Source organism: Hemitrygon akajei, chromosome 12 (assembly GCF_048418815.1).
Source record: "Hemitrygon akajei chromosome 12, sHemAka1.3, whole genome shotgun sequence".
NCBI classification, from domain to species: Eukaryota; Metazoa; Chordata; class Chondrichthyes; order Myliobatiformes; family Dasyatidae; genus Hemitrygon; species Hemitrygon akajei.
Genome location: NC_133135.1, coordinates 13,125,655 through 13,148,596, shown reverse-complemented (window position 1 = coordinate 13,148,596; position 22,942 = coordinate 13,125,655). Strand labels below are relative to the sequence as shown.

General features: G+C 41.4%; 1 protein-coding gene across 2 annotated transcripts in view; it reads right to left on the bottom strand.

The window, feature by feature from the left end:
• Positions 1–6,831: 6,831 nt before the first annotated feature.
• Positions 6,832–22,942, bottom strand: part of usp33 (ubiquitin specific peptidase 33) — a 118,845-nt gene continuing 102,734 nt past the window's right edge. For both annotated transcript variants that reach the window (XM_073062583.1, XM_073062582.1), the window contains exons 22-25: positions 20,610–20,718; positions 15,465–15,567; positions 14,496–14,564; positions 6,832–9,328 (exon numbers count right to left, since the gene is read on the bottom strand). In XM_073062583.1, the coding sequence (XP_072918684.1) occupies positions 9,174–9,328; positions 14,496–14,564; positions 15,465–15,567; positions 20,610–20,718 (436 nt within the window). In that variant the 3' untranslated portion in view covers positions 6,832–9,173. The remainder of the gene's footprint in view (positions 9,329–14,495; positions 14,565–15,464; positions 15,568–20,609; positions 20,719–22,942) is intronic.

Below are 22,942 nucleotides of genomic sequence, written 5' to 3'. Positions count from 1 at the left end.
CCTTGCTGAAAAGCAAGTGTACAGATAATTGGCAGTGAGCATACCATCATTTGTGCTGTGATGTGCTCTGCTTCCCATGTCATGCTGAGCAACAACCTGGACAGGGTACAGAAGTCTCCCAGGTAAGTTGGGATCAGCCATGATGGAATGGCTGAGCAGACTCGAGAGGCCAATACAGAGGTCTACCAGATAAGCCAGGATCAGCCAATATGAAACAGCAGAGCAGACTTCAGAGGTCAAAATGACTAATCCTGCAGCACGGTAGCATAGCAGTTAGCAAAAGACTATTACAGCAGCAGTGAACGCTGATCAGGATTCAGTTCCCACCACTGTCTGTAAGGAGTTTGTACGTTCCTCCCATGACATGCACTTCCTCCTGGTTAGGGTTAGTAAGTTGTAGGCATGCTATGTTGCAACTGGACATTAGCAGCTGCCCACAACACATCCTTGGACTGTGTTGGTCGAAGACGCAAATGACGCACTTCGCTGTATTTATCCCATCAAAGCGTTGCATATGCAGGACCCTTCACATTGTCAATGATCCCTCCCATTCATCCAACAATCTCTTTGATCCCTATCATAAAGCAGGAGGTACCGCAGCATTACTGCAAGAACTGCTGGGATGGGAAACAGCTACTCCCCCAAGCCGCAAGACAGCTGAACTTCCTACCACCACCCAGGTCTCATCACCTATGAAGCACCAGCAGTGTTACACTGTTTACTTTTTAAACTTGTGTCAGAAATGCATCTCGTTATCTGTTAATTTATTCGTGGTAATATTACTTTATGTGGTCTGGGAGAGTTACTTGTACTGTGTTGTGCACCCTGGTCCAGAGGAATCTTGTTTCATTTGGTGGTATACATTTGAATGATAATAAAATTGAACTTGATTTACATGCAAGAAATAAAGCTCACCTTTAAAATAATCTTAAATACAAAAGATCCTACAAGTGCTGGAAATCCAGAGCAACACCAAAGAAAATGAACAAACAGTCAATGTTTTGAGCTGAGTCCCTTCAGGATTGGGGCCAATCTGAGGTCTACAAGAGCATGCTTCAAGATGCATGGAGAGTATTTCACTCAGATGGGGTACTTGGCCAAGTACTAAAGACCTATGCTGATCTGGCTGCAGTGTCTGAGGTACCCACCCGTTTCGAACAGGCTTCAATTATACTGTGGCTAAGAAGAATGTGGTAACCTGCATCAGCGATTATCGTTCAGTAGCACTTCCATCCACAGTGATGAAGTGTTTTGTGAGGTTTATTATGAAAGATATCAATTCCTGCTTGAGCTGCATTTCCATCTGGTATGAGAGCAGCAGCGCATTGGACTGGAAGTCCCTACAAAGGACAATGAGAATAGCTGAGAGGACCATAGGAATCTCCCTACCATCCTTCAGGAACATTTATGAGGAGTACTGCACATGCAGAGGGCTTAGTATTATCAAGGATCCCACCCATCTATCTAGCATCCTCTGTGATCTTCTGCCATCGGACAGGAGACTCCAATGCATAAAGACAAGAATGATCAAGATGGAAAACAGTTTCTTCCTTCAGGCTTCTGAACTCCCTGCCACATCACATTCAAAGTGTTACCGATTAGTTTCTGTACCCTACCATATTTAATTTATGCACTTTGCTTAACTATACGTAACTCATTTGTAGATTTTGCCCTTACTTTCCTAGTTATTGCATGTTCTGTGTACTACTGTGTTTTACCATAAGATCATAAAATATAGGAGCAGAATTAGACCATTTGGCCTATCAAGTCTGCTCTGCTATTTCATCATGCCTGATTCATTTTCCCTCTCAGCTCCATCTCAGGCCTTCTCTTCATAAGACCACAAGATATAGGAGCAGAAGTAGGCCATTCAAACAATTGAGTCTGCTCCGCCATTCAATCATGGACTGATCCAATTCTTCCAGTCATCCCCACTCCCCTGCTTTCTCCCCATACCCATTGATGCCATGGCTAATCAAGAACCTATCTATCTCTGCCTTAAATGCACCCAATGACTTGGCCTCCACAGCTGCTCATGGCAACAAATTCCACAGATTTACCACCCTGACTAAATTCTCTGCATCTCTGCTCTAAATGGAGGTCCTTCAATCCTGAAGTTGTGCCCTCTTGTCCTAGATACCCTTACCATGGGAAATAACTTTGCCATATCTAATTTGTTCGGGCCTTTTAACATTCAGAATATTTCAATTAGATCACCCCTTATTCTCCTGAACTCCAGGAAATACAGCCCAAGAGCTGCCAGATGTTCCTCATATGGTAACCCTTTCATTCCTGGAATCATTCTTGTGAATCTTCTCTGAACCCTTTCCAATGTCAGTATATCCTTTCTAAAATAAGGAGCCCAAAACTGCACACAGTACTTCAAGTGTGGTCTCATGAATGCCTTATAGAGTCTCAGGAGTGAGAATGTGATGTTGAGACTCTATAAGGCACTCATGAGACCACACTTGGTGTATCCCTGCTCCTATATTCTATACCTCTAGAAATGAATGCCAACATTGCATTTGCCTTCTTCACCACTGAAACAATCTGGAGGTTAACATTTAGGGTATCCTGCACAAGGACTCCCAAGTCCCTTTGCATTTCTGCATTTTGAATTCTCTCCCCATCTAAATAATAGTCTGCCCATTTATTTCTTCCACCACTTTCCAACATTGTATTTCATTTGCCACTTCTTTGCCCATTCCCCTAAGACTCTCTGCAGGCTCTCTGTTTCCTCAGCACTACCTGCTCCTCCGCTTATCTTTGTATCTAATCTAATCATTGGCAAATTTAGCCACAAATCCATTAATCACATAGTCCAAATCAATGACATAATTGTAAAAAGCAGCAGTCCCAACACCAACCCCTGTGGAACTCCACTAGTAACCGGCAGCCAGCCAGAATAGGATCCATTTATTCCCACTCTCTGCTTTCTGCAGTTCAGCCAATGCCCCGCCCATGCTAGTAACTCCCCTGTAATTCCATGGGCTCTTATATTGCTAAGCAGCCTCATGTGCAGCATCCTGTCAAAGGCCTTCTGAAAATCCAAGTACACCACATCCACTGCATCTCATTTGTCTACCCTGCTTATAATTTCCTCTAAAAATTGCAGTAGGTTAGTCAGGCAGGATTTTCCTTTCAGGAAACCATGCTGGCTTTGGCCTATCTTGTCATATGCCTCCAGGTATTCCGTAATCTCACCCTTAACAATCGATTCCAACAACTTCCCAACCACTGATATCAGGCTAACGGGTCTATAGTTTCCTTTCTGCTGCCTCCCACCCTTCTTAAACAGCGGAGTAACATTTGCATTTTTCCAGTCATCCAGTACAATGCCAGAATCTATCGAATCTAATCATATCCCTTCATGTCCTGATTAATCAAGAATCCATCAACCTCTGCCCAGTGACTTGGCCTCCACAGCTCCCTGTGGCAACAAATTCCACAGGTACTTCACCTCTGGCTAAAGAAATTCCTCTTCCTTTTCATTTTAAAAGGACAGACACTCTTTTCTTTTCCAAGGCTGTGACTTCTAGTCTTGGACTCCCCCACAATAGGAAACATCCTCTCCACATACACTCTCTCAAGGCCTTTCATCATTCAGTAGATTTCAATGAGGTCACCTGAACCTTCCGAATTCCAGTGAGAGAGGCCCAGAGACATCAAACGCTCCTTATATGCCAAGCCTTTCAATCCCAGAAAATTTTTTCTGAACCTACTTTGAATCCTCAGCAATGTCAGCATAGCATTTCTTAAATAAGGGGCCTAAAACTGCTCACAATACTCCAAGTGAGGCCTCAAAGTGCCTAATAAAGTTTCAACATTACATCCTTACTTTTATATTGTAGTCCTCTTGAAATGGATGCCAACATTGCTTTTGCCTTCCTCACCAACAACTCAACCTGCAAATTAACTTTTAGGAAATCCTGCACGAGGACTCCCAAGTTTCTTTGCTTGTCAAATTTTGGAATTACCCCTCCATTTAGAAAATAGTCTACACTTTTATCTATTTTCCAAACTGCAGGACCATACACTTCCCGACATTGTATTCTATCTGTTACTTCTTTGTCCAGTTTCCTAATCTAAGTCCTTCTGTCGCCTCTCTGCTTCCACAAAACTACCTGCCCCCCCCCACCCCCCACGCATCTTCGTATCGTCCATGGTCTGAAGAAACGTGTCTTGTTTGGCAGTATACATGTATATAGTTAAATGACAATAAATTCTACTTGACTGGAGAAATGACTTGGATCCACTCCAATTTACCTACTGGCACAACAGGTCCATAGCAGGTCCATTGGTTCTTCACTCATTCCTGGAACATCTGGACAGCAAAAATGCATATGTCAGGATGCTCATTATCAACTAGCGCTCATCATTCAATACTATAATCCCCTCAAAACTAATCAATAAACTTCAGGACTTTGGCCTCAATACTCCTTGTGAAATTAGATCCTGGATTTACTCACTTGCAGATCCCAGTCAGTTCAGATTAGTAACAGCATCTGCTCTATTATCTCAATCAGCATAGGTGTACCACAAGGCTGTGCGCTTTGCTCACTGTTCTACTCACTTTACACTTATGACTGTGAGGCTCAGTACAGCTCCAGTGCCACATTTAAGTTTGCTGATAACACCACGGCCATTGACCGAATCAAAGGTGGCGAAGAGTCAGCATACGGAAGGAAGGTTGAAAATCTGACTGAGTGGTGTCACAACATCCATCTCTTGCTCAGAGTCAGCAAGACCAAGAAGCTGATTATCAACTTCAGGAGGAAGAAACTGTTGATCCAACAGTCCTCATCAGGGGATAAGAGGTGGAGAGAATCAGCAACTTTAAGTTCCTTGGTGCTATCATTTTAGAGAACCTGTCCTGTGAAGATTTGGCACAACATGTAAAACTTTGACAAACTTCTATAGATATGTGGTGGAGAGTATATTGACTCGCTACATCACAGCCTGGTATGGGAACACCAATGCCCTGGAATGGAAAATCCTACAAAAAGTAGTGAATACAGCCTAGTCCATCGTAGGTAAAGCCCCCCACACCAAAGAACACATCTACATAGAGCGTTGTCACAGGAAAGTATCCATCATCAAGGACCACACCCCACACACCACCACCATCCAGATAATGCTCTTTTCTTGCCACTACCATCAGGAAAAAGATACAGGAACCTCAGGACCCACACCACCAGATTCAAGAACAGTTATTACCTCTCAACCATCAGGGTCTTCAACCAAAGGGGATACCTTTCACTCAACTTCACTTGTTCCATTACTGAAGTTCACACAACCTATGAACTCACTTTCGAGGGACTTTATCTTTCAGTATTTCTTGCTTCTTTATTAATTATTGTTTCCTTTTCTCTTTTTATTTGCACAATTTGTTGTCTTTTGCACACTGGTTGTCACCCAGCTAGATGTGGTCTTTCATTGATGCTATTTTATGGTTATTGGATTTCTGAGCATGTCTGCAAGAAAACAAATCTCAGGTTTGCATATGGCAACATACACGTATGTACATTGATAATGAATTTACTTTTGATCTTTGACACTGTAATGTTCCCAGTTTGCCTAGTCTCCTCCTGTATCTTTAATCACTAAGCCAAAGGGTTAACCGTTTCTCTCTCCACAGATATGGCCTGACCTATGTGGCTCAGAACTGTGATGATACAGAAGTTCATTGAAGCGCTGGTGACTCTTAGGGCAGCTATTCTGGCAGGCCTATTCTCCTATACCTTTTTCATGGGCCTGCAAATTATTTTTCTTAGTAGCCTATTCAGTCCACTTTTGGTAACCTTGATCAATTCAGTTTATCCCACCCATGGTGGCAATAAGCTCCCGATTTTACAGCTATTCCTCATACCCTTGATGAATCGTTTGCCTGGAATGTTTGAAAATCAGCTTTCTGGTCCTTGAAATATACACTAATGGGAACAAGTTCTCTTTATTCACTCTATCTAAACCAGTCATCATTTAAGATGCACTTGGCTAGGTATATGGAGAGGCTGGGCTTGGGTGAGGGTGTTGTGGATATCAGCCAAATATAGGAAATTGTTGTGGGGGGGGGGGGGGAGTGCATGAAATGTCCAGGGAAGGGTAGCACCTCTGGTGAAAGGGCTTGTTGTGTCCATTCTAGGGCAGCACACTCACCTTTGGTCCTCAGCAGACACTCAGCTCTCACCTGTGGCTCCAAGTAGCTGTTTGCATGCGACAGTGGCCACACCCTATTACACTGTTTCGACAGGTGGGCTGAACTAGGTGAGGATAGCTGGTGGGCCTCATACCCTGGTGAGATAGTGACATGCCTGTGCTAGCAATGTGATGACCACTTCAGTGAACTGGGTGGATGAGATCAACGGTGAAATCCAACAGCCAAGAGGACTGTTCTGTAATGCTCTGTGGAGAGCGAAGGGCATGACAAAGCAGAGAAGTAGTCATGGTCATCCACTGCAACCACAGAATACCTTAGCTTGTGACGGCTACCCATGCCACCGGACTCTGAGATCATAAGAGTGAACTGCCCTAGTGCAACTGCTTTTCCACTTTTAAAACTCTCCCGCACGGGTCTCCTGTCATTCTCGGATATGGTGGACTGCCAACACACAATATTGGGACTAGATGGATGCCACCGTGGTTGGAATGAATTGGTTGGACAGGAGGGCCTGTACCTGTGCTGTATGGCTCTATGACCCTAGAACAACAACAATTGCTAAACAATATACCCAGGGCTTTCTGTTCATTCACACCCTGTGTAAATAAATACTTGTCAGAGACCCAAGAGGAAGTCAGAATATCAAAGTGTAAATAGAGGGGGAGGGGAAGAGCTCATGTCACTTATTTATTGAACTTTACTGTAAAGGATTGAAAGGCAAAGAAAACATCCTCCACTTATGCATTCCAACTTTACTTCCACAGTTCCAGATTTGTATCAGTGCAGCACGTGTTCACATTTATGATCCTAAAGTCAAACAACATGCACAGGTGAGAGGGAGAGTACTTCATTCTAAACGCTGCTGGACCCTGATTCTGCTAATGTACAATTAAATTATTCATACATTCCTTACAAATGATTATTCATTAAAAAATGCAGTAAGATCATCATCATTTCTACAAAGTGCAAGTTAAACTTAAATCAGTCACAGTTGAGATTTACAGGTGCATTAAAAAATAAATTAATACAAAAAAAAACGCTCAAGGGATAAACCTGTTGGAAAGAGAAGTGTTACATTCCCACTAACACGTTGTTTGAAATTGATGGAACGTTCCTCTGAGGCACATGCTAAGGAGACTGATATTTAAAGGATCAACTCAAGGTTGTCACACAAGAATAATTAGTCAGTTTAACGTGCTTCAGGCTTGTTTCTGCAACAGCTACATACGGTAGTTCTTGCCTAGTGAAGAATCACCTGCAATTTTAGTGGAATACTCCTGAGAAATTACACAAGAATTATACTTAAGAGTCTGAACCGAACTCAACTACAAATGAAAGGCTGATGCACTGCGTTTACCTTTCTTGATTATTCTGAAGGTGGAGTGTGAAATCTGTAAACTGTTAAACCTAGTGTTGCTTCAGCGAGCTGCCAAGAGGAAGTATTTCTATGGCTAGGGGCTCCATCCTTGAGGATCAGCAAACTTTATAGAGCAGCTGCCAATGTGGTGTAACCAGGTCCACAGATGTCACTGAAGGGAACATGTGTATTTTATGATCTTTAAAAGAAAACATGCCAGAAAATTGGTGTGGGAAAATTTCAGCTAAATATGTTGCTGAGTTAAAAAATATTACATCTCCTCTCAAGCAGCCCAAAATGCTTTACTTAGGGAAAATTGCTTTTAAAATCATGCATTCTTAGCAGAGTATACACAAATGCCGATATGGATTTAATGGAATTGGTTGGGTCAGGATTCTGCGCTCTTTAGATCTTGGATGCAGGATGGATGTTGACAGTCTTGTAGGAGGACAGCATCCTCAATTCCCTCAGCAGTACACCAGAGTGGGCTGTTGAGAGAATGTTGATCTTTCGCCTAGAGTACTGGTACCTTTATAGCACCTCCAACAGTACAGCATTCCCAGTGTAAACTGGATGTTAAAATCTCCAGAGGGGTGTTTGAATCCACAACTGTATAACTCAGACAAAACTGACAGTAACTGAGTGCTAATTAATTTAGGAGTGGTTCTACAGCAAACAAGATAGTCAAAGTAATTCAATAAACTGGACCAGGACAGTATCCCATGTACCATCAATTTACAGGTCACGCCATTCAGAGATTTGGGCTATATTATTTTTCTTCTGTACTGTTTTTTGTTCTCGTAATCATATAGGCTTTATGTGCTATGTGCTGTCGGTAATACGTTTTGTACCTTGGCCTTTGCTTGGCTATATTCATGAATGGTTGAATGTTAATTCAACTTACACTAATTTAACAAGTTTTCATAAAAAAGAAAATTGGAAAGGATGTAAACAAAGAAAGATAATTACAATTGGTTTACAAATTGATCAATAGAAAGGTGCTCACTCTCCGTATAATTTATAAACCTTTTATACCGAGAGAGAGGCTATATTATTGAAATTTAATAGCCATTGACAAAAAGTAGAGAAAGCAAGTTATATCCAATTGAAGAGCTAGAATGCAAATATTGGGCCAAATGGCTTCCTTTAGGAAATTAATACGGAATAATGGGCTGAATGTTATAATTTCTATCAATGTGTGCATGAGTTAACTCGGCCTAGACATTACACTTAGACTCATGTTTATAATTGTTGTGAGCTCTCAGGAATATTCTTTTACCTGCTTACAGTCACAAAGACAAGGCATTTGCAATTTTCAATGTGTCATCCACAGTGCAGTGCAAAAAAAAAATCAGCGCTTTCCTGAGTTGACTTAATATAAGCAACTTGTTTCATACTAGTACACTTTCAGTGCATGGGCCTTTCACAACCAAACCTACATTGGATACCACCCAGAAAACACATCCATCTTTCAGTACAGGCAGACCAGAAACCTACATTAAACTACGTTACAAAACAGGGATTACTTTGTGATTGTCCCAAACACATACTGTAATGCCACTGCAAGAATTATATTCATAAAATATCTCACATCCTGGAATGCTTAAGCTTCAGCATAATTCATCTCAGTTTCAGTTTTTGAATGTTTGCCTTTAGCCATTATTGGACAGGGCGGATTTCAACCTCATTTTTTTCTTCCACACATGACACATCCTGGTGGCTGACGCTCTGCCGCAGAGCGACCTCTGGGCCCCCTCCATAGATGGAGTGCAGGAAGTTCCATGTCTCCTCTGAAATTTGGCCGGAATCCGCTCCTGGGTGAGAAAGTTACATAATTCGGTCATCAACACCACCCAAAAATAGATCGCATTTTACACCTTTTGGGATTCAATCATGTAAAAGCGACCTCATAAAATCACAACTATTATTGAAAATGTCTTGAATGAGTTTTTGAATTTGCTAAGACAAAGCTGATATTTTATTTTTGATACCTCAACAAATGGCCAAGTTAATCGACTCTAAATCAGCCAAGGCAGTATGGTAGTATAGGGGTTAACATAACGCTATTACAGTGCCAGTGAGTTTAATTCCACCGCTATTTCCAAGGAGTTTGTATGTTCTCCTTGTGAATGCGCAGATTTATGATTTATTAATTCATTTAGAAATCTCTTGCAGAACAGAACCTTCTGGCCCAGCAACCTACCCATTTGACATCAGTCTAATCACAGGACAATTTACAATGACCAATTAACCTAATAACTGGTACCTATTAGGTCTGTGAGAGAAAACTGGAACATCCCGAGGAAACCCACATGGTCACGGGTAGAACATGGAAACTCCTCACAGGTGGCAACAGAATTGAACTCTGAAGTCTGGAACACCCTGAGTTGTAATAGCACCACGCGACCATAGCGCCCAAGCTGGAAATCATTTGGGTGCTCAGGTTTCCTCCCACATTCCAAAGATGTAGAGGGTTTGTATGTTAATTAGTGGCATGGTGTATTTGGGCAGTGCAGGCTCATTGGGCTGGAAGGGCTTGTTATCGTGCTATATCTCTAATAGATAAATAAATAACAAGGTCTGATTTGCATTATTACAGATGTCTCAGCAAAAGCAGATAAATCAAGTTCACAGATTGAGAGATTTGCATGCCATATCCTAGCATCCATCTATTGTCTGGGGAGTATATGTCAAGAGAGGGGTTAGCACCTCTGGTGAACTGCAGCTTAGTCACCTTTGGACCCCACCAGACACTCAGCTCTCCAAGTAGCTGTTTGCATGTGACAGCGGCCACCCTCTGGTACACTGCTTTGATAGGCGGGCTAAACCAGGTGAGGGTAAACAGCGGCCTCATACCCTGGTGAGATAGGGCATGCCTGGTCCTAGCATGCTAAGTCAGTGCTGGCAGACTGGGTGGATGAGACCTACAGTGAAATCCAATGGCCAGGAAGGCAGTACTGCAAAACTCTGTGCAGAGCAAGGGGCATAACAGGGCACAGAAGATGTTATGGCATTCCACTGCAACCAAGGAAGACTTCAGTCCGTGACACTTGTTTGCACCACTAGACCTGAACTTCTGAGGTCAAGACAGTGGAAAAGCCCCAGTGGAATAGCTTTTCCACTTTAAAACCTCTCCTCATAGGTTTTATATATAAAACTCCAATACTATAAGGGTAATTACATAGACGGTATCCTTGTTAGGGAAACCCAACGTAAGAATGCAGCTGTGGTCTTGTTCCATTGTCACTGGGCCTGTTTTTGTTAGCATTTAGAAAATGCGGGGTTGGGGGGGAAATCGCAATGAAGCTTGTGGAATATTTAAAGGCCTACACAGAGTGATTGTGGAGAGGTTGTTTTATATAATGGGGGTCACAACCTCAGAAGAGAGGGACGTGTCTTTAAAAGAGAGATAAGGAGGAATTTCTTCAGTCAAACTGTGGTGTTAAGGACTATTGAAGTCACTTGTTGCATCTAAATATGAATTTTTTAAAAATTCAGCCGTACCACCTGTATTGTAAATATCCATTTTGCATGGACTAGAGTAGCACCGCAATCTTGTTGTCTTGAGCAATACAATAAAGTGCTATTCCATTCTATGACCATCTGCAAAATTCATTGCCACACATGGCTGTGGAGCCCAAGCCATTGGGTATATTTAAAGCAGAGTTCAATAAGTTCTTGATTAGTAAGGGTGTCAAAAGTTACTTAAAAGAAGGCAGGAGAAAGGGTCTGAGAGGGAAAGTAAATCAGCCATGATGGAATGGAGGAGCAGACTTGATGGGCTAAATAGCCTAATTCTGATCCTATATCTTATAGCTTTATGGTCTTAAATTCTTCTGTGAGACAGAACCTGTATATTCCAAGGTCATAAATTTAAATCATAACCTTGGCTTAGGTGAGGCATAGATTACATTTATATCAAACCATCAATTTAATGGTGTAGTTCAGTTATATTTGTACAATCAACCAAATTTCAATCATGCCTCCAAAGAGATGCAAGATAATGTTGCAGCTCCATCAAACTCTGGTTAGACCACATTTGAATTATTATGTTCAGTTCTGATTGCCTCATTATTGGAAGAATGTGGAAGCTTTACAGAGTGTGCAGAGGAGATTTACCAGGATGCTGGCCCCCAGCACAAATACGTAAATGAGTGAGAGAGAGAGTGAGAGTGAGAGTGAGAGTGAGAGAGAGAGAGAGAGAGAGAGTGAGAGTGAGAGTGAGAGAGAGAGAGAGAGAGAGAGTGAGAGTGAGAGAGAGAGAGAGAGAGAGAGAGAGAGAGAGAGAGAGTGAGAGAGAGAGAGAGCACACGTGTGTGTATATAATAAAATCTTACATATTTATATTTATTGTTTTTAATTATTATCTTGTGTTTTTATTCTGTGTTGCAACGGATCCAGAGTAACAATTATTTCTTTTTTCTTTACACTTGTATACTGGAAACTACATTTAAAAAATCTTTAATCTTTTAGGGGGTGCCTGGCACATGCACGCCAGCTTGCACATGCACACAATTTCTTGTCCATTTTGTCCCTCCTGACTATTCACCCCATCCCTTACCCATACTGTCAGCTGCAATCTAGTTACCATTGCCAAGCCTGCCTGCACACTCGGCTCCATTGTCAGTCCCTGGCTCCACCCACACAGCTAAGCACGGACCAGACCTCCGGCTGTGCACTAACCACAATGGCTCCAGGTTCCAGCCATCCGCCTAACCAAAGTCCCACAGCTGACCACAGATCTAACCATGATCACAGAACCTAGCAGTATATAGCACAGGACGGACCAGCTGGTCTGACCATTCTGGGATAGATTTATACTCTGTGTTAGTTTCAACTCACTCTGACCCATCCAACCCCATCTAAACTTTCCTTCACTCTTTTCTCCCACCACCCACCAACACCATGTGTTTAAGCATCCACAAGCAGAAGCCTCTACTTCAATCATCCTTACCAGGGACTATTTTTTACCTGAAGCAGGAGGAGAGATTTGAAAGAGTTATGGAAAATTATGATGTGTGCATAAATAGGATAAATGTAAGCAGGGATTTTTCTTTAGTACTGGAATATGTGCCGACATTTGCAGGCTGCCCCCAGCACATCCCTGGGTTGTGTTGGTTGTTAACACAAATGACTTGTTTCACTCTATGTTTCGATATACACGTGATAAATAAGTCTGAATCTGAAAGACTGAGGCTTGGTGAAATTAGAACCAGAGGTCATAGGATAATGACGGAAGGCAGGGCTGTGTATTAGGTGCTCTCCTTTACTCCCTGTATACTCATGATTACGTCGCCACCCACAGCTCTAATCTGCTAATTAAATTTGCTGACAACAATACATTGATTGGCCGAGGTGGCCTACTGGGAAGAAATTATCTCTCTGTGATGCACCATCAATAACTCACGCTGAGACTTAGGAAGTGAGATATCGGCTTTTATTGACTGGAAGAATAAACAGCACTACATCCTGGGGAAAATGAGGGAGAGCAGCAGCCCACAGTCGCCTTTATACAGGGGTCTGTGGGAGGAGCCACAGGAGCAGTCAGCAGGGTCTGTGGGAGGAGCCACAGGAGCAGTCAGACAGGTATATCTAGTTCACCACACTCTGACACAGTGGTGTCAAGATGACAACTTCTCCCTCAATGTCACAAAAACAAAGGAGCTGGTTGTGGATTACAGGAGGAATGGAGACGGGCTAACCCCTATTGACATCAATGGATCTGGGGTTGAGAGGGTAAACAGCTTCAAGTTCCTTGGCATCCCCATCACCAAGGACTTAATGTGGGCTATACAATCAGCTGTGTGGTGAAAAAGGCGTAACAGCGCCTCTTTCACCTCAGACAGTTGAGGAAGTTTGGCATGGGCCCCCAAATTCTAAGAACTTTCTACAGGGGCACAATTAAGAGCATCCTGACTGGCTGCATCACCGCCTAGTATAGGAACTGTACCTCCCTTAATCTCAGGATTCTGCAGAGAGTGGTGCAGACAGCCCAGCACATCTGTAGTTGTGAACTTCCCATGATTCAGGACATTTACAAAGATAGGTGTGTACAAAGGGCCCGTAGGATCATTGGGGGCCTGAATCACTCCAACCACAATCTATTCCAGCTACTACCATCTGGGAAATGGTACCGCAGCATAAAAGCCAGGACCAACAGGCTCTGGGACAATTTCTTCCACGCCAACAGGCTGATTAACTCATGCTGATTTAAGTGTATTTCTATGTTACGTTGACTGTTCTATTTATTATAAATTACTATAATTGCACATTGCACATTTAGACGGCGACGTAACAAAGATTTTTACTCTTCATGTGTGTGAAGGATGTAAGAAATAAAGTTAATTCAATTCAATTTAAGGGAACCCAGAGTGATGCATGTGTGGAACCAACTGCCAGTGGAAGAGGTGGATGTGGGTTCAATCGCAATATTTAAGAGAAGTTTGAATATGTACATGGATGTGACCAGGTGTGGGTTGATGGGACTATAACTATAAGGGTCTATTTCTGTGTTGTAATGTTCTATGACCATCGAAATCAGGTTTATTATTACCAAATTTGTTGTTTTGCAACAGCAGTACAATGTAATACACAACATAGACTATAAATGATAGTAAGAAATATATATATAAAAAAATAGGTAGTGCAAAAAGAGAACAAAAATAAAATCACAGGTTCATTGCCTGTTCAGAAATCTGATGTTGGAAGGAAAGAAGCTGTTCCTAAAATGTTGAGTATGTGTATTCCGGTTTCTGTACCTCTTCTCAACTCCTATGTGCCACACTCTCATCTCTTTGGTCTAGAAATGCTCACCCTGTAAAATCCTTCATATTAACTCATATCCTTGCACATTTGGAAACATCCTTCTAAATACTGCATTTTTGCATCTTCAAATGGACTCCTGATCTATACCCAAAAGCAGACCATTAGGTCTTTTTTAACAGAATGAAACATTAATTTAAATGGGAAAAGTGGACATACCTTGCTTTAAAGAAACATGGCAGTTCTTGCCAATCACTATCTTAGTGTTATCAATTGGACCAGGATGCTCTAAAACATGAAAAGAATTATATTGGTAATGAATTAGGAACATATATTTTAACATGCAATATACTGTCTTATTACCTGAAAAATTATTTAAATAGCACCAAACAGTTTTCTCAAATACTAAAGATATATTTTGAAAATGAGTAGTTCTGTATTTCTCTCATCCTACTGAGACCTGCTCCTCTTCTGGGAAAGTCTGCTGTTCCATAAACATTTTTGACAGAGATGACAAAATGTGGTACTGGGCTGGTTGGATGAGCCAAACTGCCATCTCAATTTCTACTTCACTCCAAGTTAAACCTTGAAGTGGTTCAGAAGCTTACTGAAATTATATCAGGAATGGGTAGATTGCCTTCTGATGAATGGCTCGCCAATCTAGACATGCCAGGGTGAGAGGCAATGTTTGAAACAGAAGATCCTGAGATAACTTTACAGAGAGAAGCAGAGAGCATGCTCCCACCCTCCTTTGAACTTTGAACAAACTCCTGTGGGAAAATCCAGCATCAGCTGTCACTGTCTAAAAATAAGAGGTTAACTATTCAGGACAGGCAAAGTAAAATTTTGTGAGCTTTTGCAACTATTTTTGTTAAGGGGTGGTGGAAGCAGAATCTTTGAACATCTTTAAGGATGTGATGGGTAGGTACTTGAAAAGCAAGGGGGTGGGGTGAAAGATTACTGGAAGGGGACAGAAAGGCAGAGGTGATGTGACAACCAGATCAGTCCAAATCCCATTAAGTGACACAGCAAGTTTGAGTGTTGGAATGGTGTACTCTTCCTCCTATCTTGTATGTTTTCAAAACATTCAGCAGCTCAAAATTAGTGTTTCTGAAAAACATCCACATATCACTGACAATAAAAGTGAAAGAAGTGAATTTGATGTTTTCATCGGCAAGGTACACATACCATGTTCTTTGCCCTTGACAAATCCTTCCCATTCTCTAAACCACTGCATGCTAATACAGTAGATAACTGATGGTGATTCTTCTTCTTGGAAAGCTTTATTCAACTGTTTGTTTGAGAAACAGAATTTGCAATCAGCTTATTGATTCACTTCACAAACATGGCAAAGAACTACAGTAAACAGTGAATAATCTGCAGCACTGAGTACAAAACAAAAGATTTACAAGCCATGTAAAGCTTTTCACAAAGTCAGGATGTCCCAATGCACCTTATAACCGATTAAACACATCTAAGGCATTGTTCCAATTTTGATGTAAGAAACAATGGAGACAATTTGCGTACAAGTTTCTACAGACAGCAATGTAATAATCAACAGATAATCACTTCCAAATGATTGTTGGATAATTACTGGCCAGAATGACAGGAAAAGGTCCCTCCTTCTTCTTTGGAACAGCAATATATAAGAACTAGAATCAGATTTAATATCACTGGCATGTGTTGTGAATTTTTTTGTTTATCCACAGCTGGACATTGCAATAAATTATAATAAAAACTATAAATTACAATAAGAAATATATTTAAAATTAAATCAAGTAGTTCAAAAAGTGGGTAGTGTTCATGGGTTCATTGTTTATTCAGAAATCTGATGGCAGAAAGGAAGAAGTTGATCCTGAAACATTAAGTTGTGTGTCTTTAGGCTCCTGTACCTCCTCCCTGATGGTAGCAGTGAGAAGAGAGCATTGTCCTAGGTGTTGGGGGTCCTTAACGATGGACTATGGTCAACACGCTCCTAGAAGACAGCAGCACGGCTAATGTAGATGAACTGAACACATTGATGAGGGAGAGGGAGGAGTGGAAAGTTCGTCACTGTGCCCGACGCCGGCTCCCAGGCCTGAGTTGATGTAGTAGTAGTAGATGATGGATGCTGCCCTTTTGAGGTATCACCTTTTAAACAGGTCTTCAATATTGGGGAGACCAATACCTATGATGGAGCTGGCTGAGTTTACAACTTTCTGTAGCTTTTCCTGATCCTGTGCAGTAGCCCCTCCAAACCAAATGGTATGCTTTTATTTTCAAGCTGAGGAGACAAACTACTAAACTTCTCATCTGAAAGGCAGCATCCAGCCTCGACAGCAAGGCTCTGCCTCACTGTGAAGCTGCCATCTTTTTGAATAGTGCGTTCAGGATTCCAGAGTGGGATGGAAGCACACAGAACCCAGGGTAAGGGCACAAAGTACAAGTAGTAATGAATACAGCCTAGTCCATCACGGGAAAAGCCCTCCCCACCATGAAGCACATCCAGAAGGAGCGCTGCCACAAGAAAGCAGCATTCATCATCAAGGATCTCCACCATCCAGGACATGCTCTCTTCTCGCTGCTGTTATCAAGAAGTAGATACAAGTGTCTCAGGACCCACATTACCAGTTTCAGCAACAGTATTACCCCTCAACCATCAGGCTCTTCAACCAGTGGAGATAACTTCACTAACCTCAACTCTGAACTGGTTCTACAACCTATGGACTCACTTCAAAGGACTCGGCAGCTCATGTTCTCAGCATTATTTATTTAATTATTAATTATTATTTGTTTTACATTTGCACAGTTTGTGTTTTGCACGTTGGTTGCTTGTCAGTCATTGTGTACAGTGCTTCATTAATTCTATTGTATTTCTTTATGTTTTACAGTGAACGCCTGCAAAAATGAATCTTGGCATAGCATATGGTGACATATACATACTTTGATAATAATTTACTTTGTAGTTTTTGAACGAGCCACTGAATAGCAGCCCTCTAGCATGAAGCTACGTCCGAGATGTTGCATGACATGCTTCTTGCAAAAAGGATGTATTTCTGAGTAACGAGATTGGAAAAAGTAAACAATCAAGAAATTAAAGAGAAAGTGGTGAAGAGGAGGAAATTTAAAGTTCTCTGTATGTCTTGATGCACATTTGACAAATAAGCGTTTGAAATGAAGAAGAAAGAAAACAAGTTCAAAAGTAAATTGATTATCAAAGTACATATATGTCACCATATACAAGATTCATTTTCTTGTGTGCATATTCAATGAATCTACAGAATAACAACCATAGTAGAATCAATGAAAGACCATAAAAACCAGGAATATTGGAAGAGAGATCAGTGGACAGAGCTGAAGCTAGCAAGTGTGCAGCAGAGGTCAAGGGGTCTCAGGAGGAAGGAAGATTGGGAAGTGAATGGTTTGAAATGATTGCTTAGGTACAAAGGCCCTAGGAAGCAAAGACAGAATTGTGAGCAGTTTTGAGCCCCATATCTAACAGGATATGCTGGCATCGGAGAGGGTCTAGAACAGATTTATGAGAATAACCCTGGGAATGGAAGGGTAACATATGAAGAGTGTTTGATGCCTCTGGGCCTGTATTCGCTGGAGTTTAAAAGAATGAGGGGTGATCTCATTGAAACCTATTGAATATTGAAAGGCCTAGATAGAGTGGCTGTGAAAAGAATGTTTCCCATAGTGGAGGAATCTTGGACCAGAGGGCACAGCTTCAATATACAAGGATGTCCCTTTAGAACAGAGCTGAAACAGTGTGGATAACTTCATTCACCTCAACACTAAATTGATTCCACAACCTATGGACTCACTTTCAACAACTCTACAGCTCATGTTCCAAAATATTATTTATTTATTTGAACAGTTTGTCTTGTTACACCCTTTGGTTGTTAGTCTTTGCGTGTAGTTTTTCATTGATTCTATTGAATTTCTTTGCACTGTGAATGCCTGCAAGAAAATGAATCTCAGGGTAGTAAATGGTGATATATATATATATATATATATATATATATATATATATATATATATACTTTGATAATAAATTTACTTTGTACTTTGAGATGAGAAGGAATTTCTTTAGTCAGAGAGTGGTGAATCTGTGGAATTTGTTGCCATAGACAGCTGTGGAGGCCAAGCATTGGGCGCATTTAAAGGTGAGGTTGATAGGTTCCTGATTAGTAAGGGTGTCAAAGGTTATTGAGAGAAGGCAGGAGAATGGGGCTGAGAGAGATAATAAATCTATGATCAAATAGTGGAGCAGACTTGATGGGCTAAATGGCCTAATTCTGTTTCTAGGTCTTAGGGTCTAATACCTGAAAAATTTACAAAAGAGTAAAAAAATTTACAATACTTCGTTTGATGTATTCTCCCTAATGCAAATCGAAAGTTTCCCTGTTCCGGCAGAGATGATCCAAAGGGAAACCAGAAAAAAAAATCCACATTGTCTCAGCTCTAAGCGGCCACCCAAACTGGTTGGAATGTGCAGCAAAAACTCCAGCTCCCCAATTTTTACCTACACCAGGATGAACTTGTCCTTGATGGAGATTGCCTTACATAGGGATTGAGAGTTGTTGTAACATTAAAGCTGAGAGCTAAAGTGTTGGAAGAGCTACAGGCCGGTCACCAATGCATGAACAAAATGGAAGCATTAGCTTGAAGCTTTGTCTGGTGGCCTGGGATAGATCAGCAGATCAAGCAACTTGCCATGCACTATGCGGGATGCTAACATGTCCAGAATATATTAACAGCAGGGTCTCTCCATCCCTGGGAAAGGCCTGCATTGTTCTAGCAGAGGATTCATGTTGCACGGGCACAAATTTCTTAGTAGTTGTGGATGCAGCTACAAAGTGGCCAGAAGTGCTTTCAATAGCCTCGCACACTTCAGCCTCACATACGGCTGACGTCTTGAAAAACCACTTGACAAAATACGTGAATCGCATATGAGCACCTCACTTAAAGTAAAAATGAAGTTAGACACGCATCATGGGCTCTCTGTGTTTTCTTTTCAATTAGTAAGTTATAAAACATAATAGGACTTTACAGCCTGGAATGTAAGAGAATGAGGGGAGATTTGATAGAAGTATACAAAATTATGAAGGAGATACACAAGGTAAATGCAGGTAGGATTGTTCCATCGAGGTTGGGAGAGACTAGAGCTGGAGGTCGTGGGTTAAGGGTGAAAGGTGAAATGTTTAAGGGGAACATGAGAGGGAACTTCTTCATTCAGAGAGGAGGTGAGAGTACAAAACAAGCTGCCAGCGGAAGTGGTGGATCCACATTTAATTTCAACATTTAAGAGAAATTTGGATAGGTACATGGATGGGTGGGACAGTATGGAGGGTGATGTTCTAGTGCAGATCAATGGGCCTGAACAAAATAATAGTTTGGCACTGACTAGATGGGCTGTACAGCATGTTTCGGTACGGTAGTGTTCTATGATTCTATGACGACCTTCCCATTTTGAGATTAACAAGTTTCACACTAATATTTTACTTATATTGATGTCACTTGAACTTATTACAATTAAACTGAGAAGCAGAAAGCTGCATAGGACATAATGAGTGCATGTTCACAAATGGACAACATTGCTGAACAATGCTCCTTTATTACTGCAAATATTTATTTTACGTTCATAAAGGTGATGCTCAGCACAAGACTGTCTATAAATAAGGCGGCTAACAGGAAATGATAAAGTAGTGGTGGTGGGGATTGTGGAAGAATGAGTTAATGGGTGGTCGTGTTGATCACGTCATGAACATCTAGTCTCATGTGCTTAGCACCTGAGGCTCTGCGCACGTTCGCAAAACAGAAATCAATTGATTACGGAAAGTCATTATAGTAGCTAAAGTAGACTTGATACGTTTCAAGTGTAAAGAGGAGAATGCATGATCAAAAATGGTTGGAAATGCACATCAGTCAATGCCACTGGGTAATGTGCATAAAATTATTACAGCTCATCAGGTCTATGCTCCTTGAAGGGGCAATCCATTCCATTCTATTCCCTAGCTCCTTACCTGTGGCCAGTACTATTTACTTCCTTCAGTAGTTAACAATTAACATCCTAACTTTCCTTTTGTGAAGGGTCAACTCTGCCCATTGGCAAAAACCTTTGGCTCCAAGGTCAAGGTCTTGCGTGTACTACCATAGCACACTATTTAATTTTTCGCCTGTACAGCTTAAAACTTGCCTCCAGAAACCACAAAGTTTTGAGGCCAGTTTTTTTCCCTTAGTTAAAGGAAAATTAAAGAATTGACTAACCAATATACACTGCAAAAGCTTTACACGTTTTATCGTTCAACATTCTGGCTGATATTTAACAAAGCATTTTAGTTTTCTTACCCGTACAAACATTTCCAGTTCCATCTTCCTTCGCTTTTCAAGCTTTTCAATCTCAATCTGGCAGCATTGACAGGTGTAGAGATGATTAACAGCTGGCCCCCCTCCAAACCTGAGAGCAGAGCAGAAGTTCAACTTTTTTGCAAAACTGCACAAGGAGGAAATATGCCACAAGACATAGGAGTTTGCTTCACCATTCTATCAGAGCTGAATTATTATTCCTCTCAACCTCATTCTCCTGTCTTCTCCCCACTGTTGAAACTCTTACTAATCAAGAATCTATCAATCTCCACTTTAAACATGCCTAGAGACTTGGCCACAGCTGTCTGTGGCTATGAATCCTGGATTCACCACCTTTTGGCTAAAGAAATGCCTCCACATTTCTATTCAAAAGGGATGTCCTTCTACTCCGAGACTGTGCCCTCTGGTCCCAGACATTCCCACTATTGGAAACATCCTCACCACATTCACTTCAACCAGGCTTTTCAATATTCAACATTTTAATGAGAACCCTCCTCATCCTTTTAACATCCAGCATGTACAGGCCGAGAGCAATGATATACTCCTCATACATTAACCCTCTCATCCCCAGGATCATTTTCATAAACCTCTGGACTCACTCTAATGCCAGCACATCCTTCTGTAGATAAGGTGGCCAAAACTGCTCACAATATTCCAGATGCAGTTTGATCAATGCCTTATAAAGCCTCAGCATTACATCTTTGCTTTTGTATTCAAGCCCTTTTGAAACAAATGTTAACATTGCATTTGCCTTCCTTACTACTGACTCGGTCTGCAAATTAACTTTTAGGAAATTTTGCACTAGGACTCTCAAGTCCCTTAGCACCTCTGAATTCTTAATACCCCCATTTAGAAAATAGTCTACCCCTGCCAAAGGCTCTCGGCCTGAAACACCAACTGTACTCTTTTCCATAGATGCTGCAGACTCCCTCCAGCATTTTGTGTGTGTTGCTTGGATTTCCAGCACCTGCAGATTTTCCTTTGTTTGTGATTAGTCTACCCCTTTGTTCCTTTTACAAAAGAGCATGACCATACATTTCCCTGTCTTTTACTCCATCCGACCTTCTTTGCCAAATCTTCCAAGAACTCTGCAGACTCCCTACTTCCTCAGTACTACCTACCCTTCCACCTATTTTTGTATCATCCCCAAACTGATAGCATCTTTCATGACTTGTTTGGCCAAAAAAATACTATGATTATTAAATATTTTTGATATGCTAGTGTTCCAAGTTAGAGATATACTCCAATTAATTGACACACAGGAAAATCTCATGAATAGCATGAGATAAATATTAAAAATCTATTTTAATGCTTATACCTCAATAAATATTGATCATGGGGTTAGCACAGAACAAGAGATAAGGACATTGAGGAGGCATCACACCAGGGTACACAAAGGTAATCAAGGAATCCCATTACACTATTGCTAATGGACCAACTTAGGTGTCGCGGGAGAAGACAAAGATAGCTATTCTAAGGGTAACACAGGCCAAGTTAACAACCCGTTCGAAGTGACTTAATCAGGAAATGGTATCATCCTTGAGTTCAATGTAGAAATTACAGAAATTTTATTAGGTATAGGAGTGGAACCTGTTGTGGTCTTCTGCAGGTGAAGCCCATTCACCTCAAAATTCATTATGTTGTGCATTCAGAGATGCTCATCTGCACACCACTGTTGTAGCACATGGTTATTTGAGTTACTGTCACCTTCCTGTTAGTTTGAACTAGTCTGGCCATCCTCCTCCGAGCTCTCATTAGCAAGGCGTCTTTACCCAGAGAACTGCTGTTCATTGGATGCTTTTTTGTTTCTCTACATCTCTAAACTCTAGAGCAGGAGTTCCCAATGTCATGGACCCCGACCACTACCGAGAGGTTTGTGGACAACGGGTTGGGAATTCCTGCTCTAAAGACTGTTGAGTGTATAAATCCCAGGTGATCAGCAGTTCTGAGGTAACTCGAACCACGCTCTCAGATCACATTTCTTCTCAGTTTGAACAAACAAAGTTTGGTCTGAACAACAAATGAACCTCTTGACTGTGACTGTATGCTTTTATGGATTGTGCTGCAGCCACGTGATTGGCTGATTGGAATTTGCATTAGTGTACAGGTGCACCAAATAAAGTGGCCACCGAGTGTATATCAGGGTGCGATAGTAACTCGCACCTGGTCAAGCTTCCTGCCATGCAAGTAACCCATTGACACATTTCATTTGGAGGAAGACATCAGTAGCATGCTGCATCTTTTACTTTTTGAAAATTGAATTATGATTCCAAAATTGTGGAAGGTCACTACAGTAGCTAAAATATACTTGATAT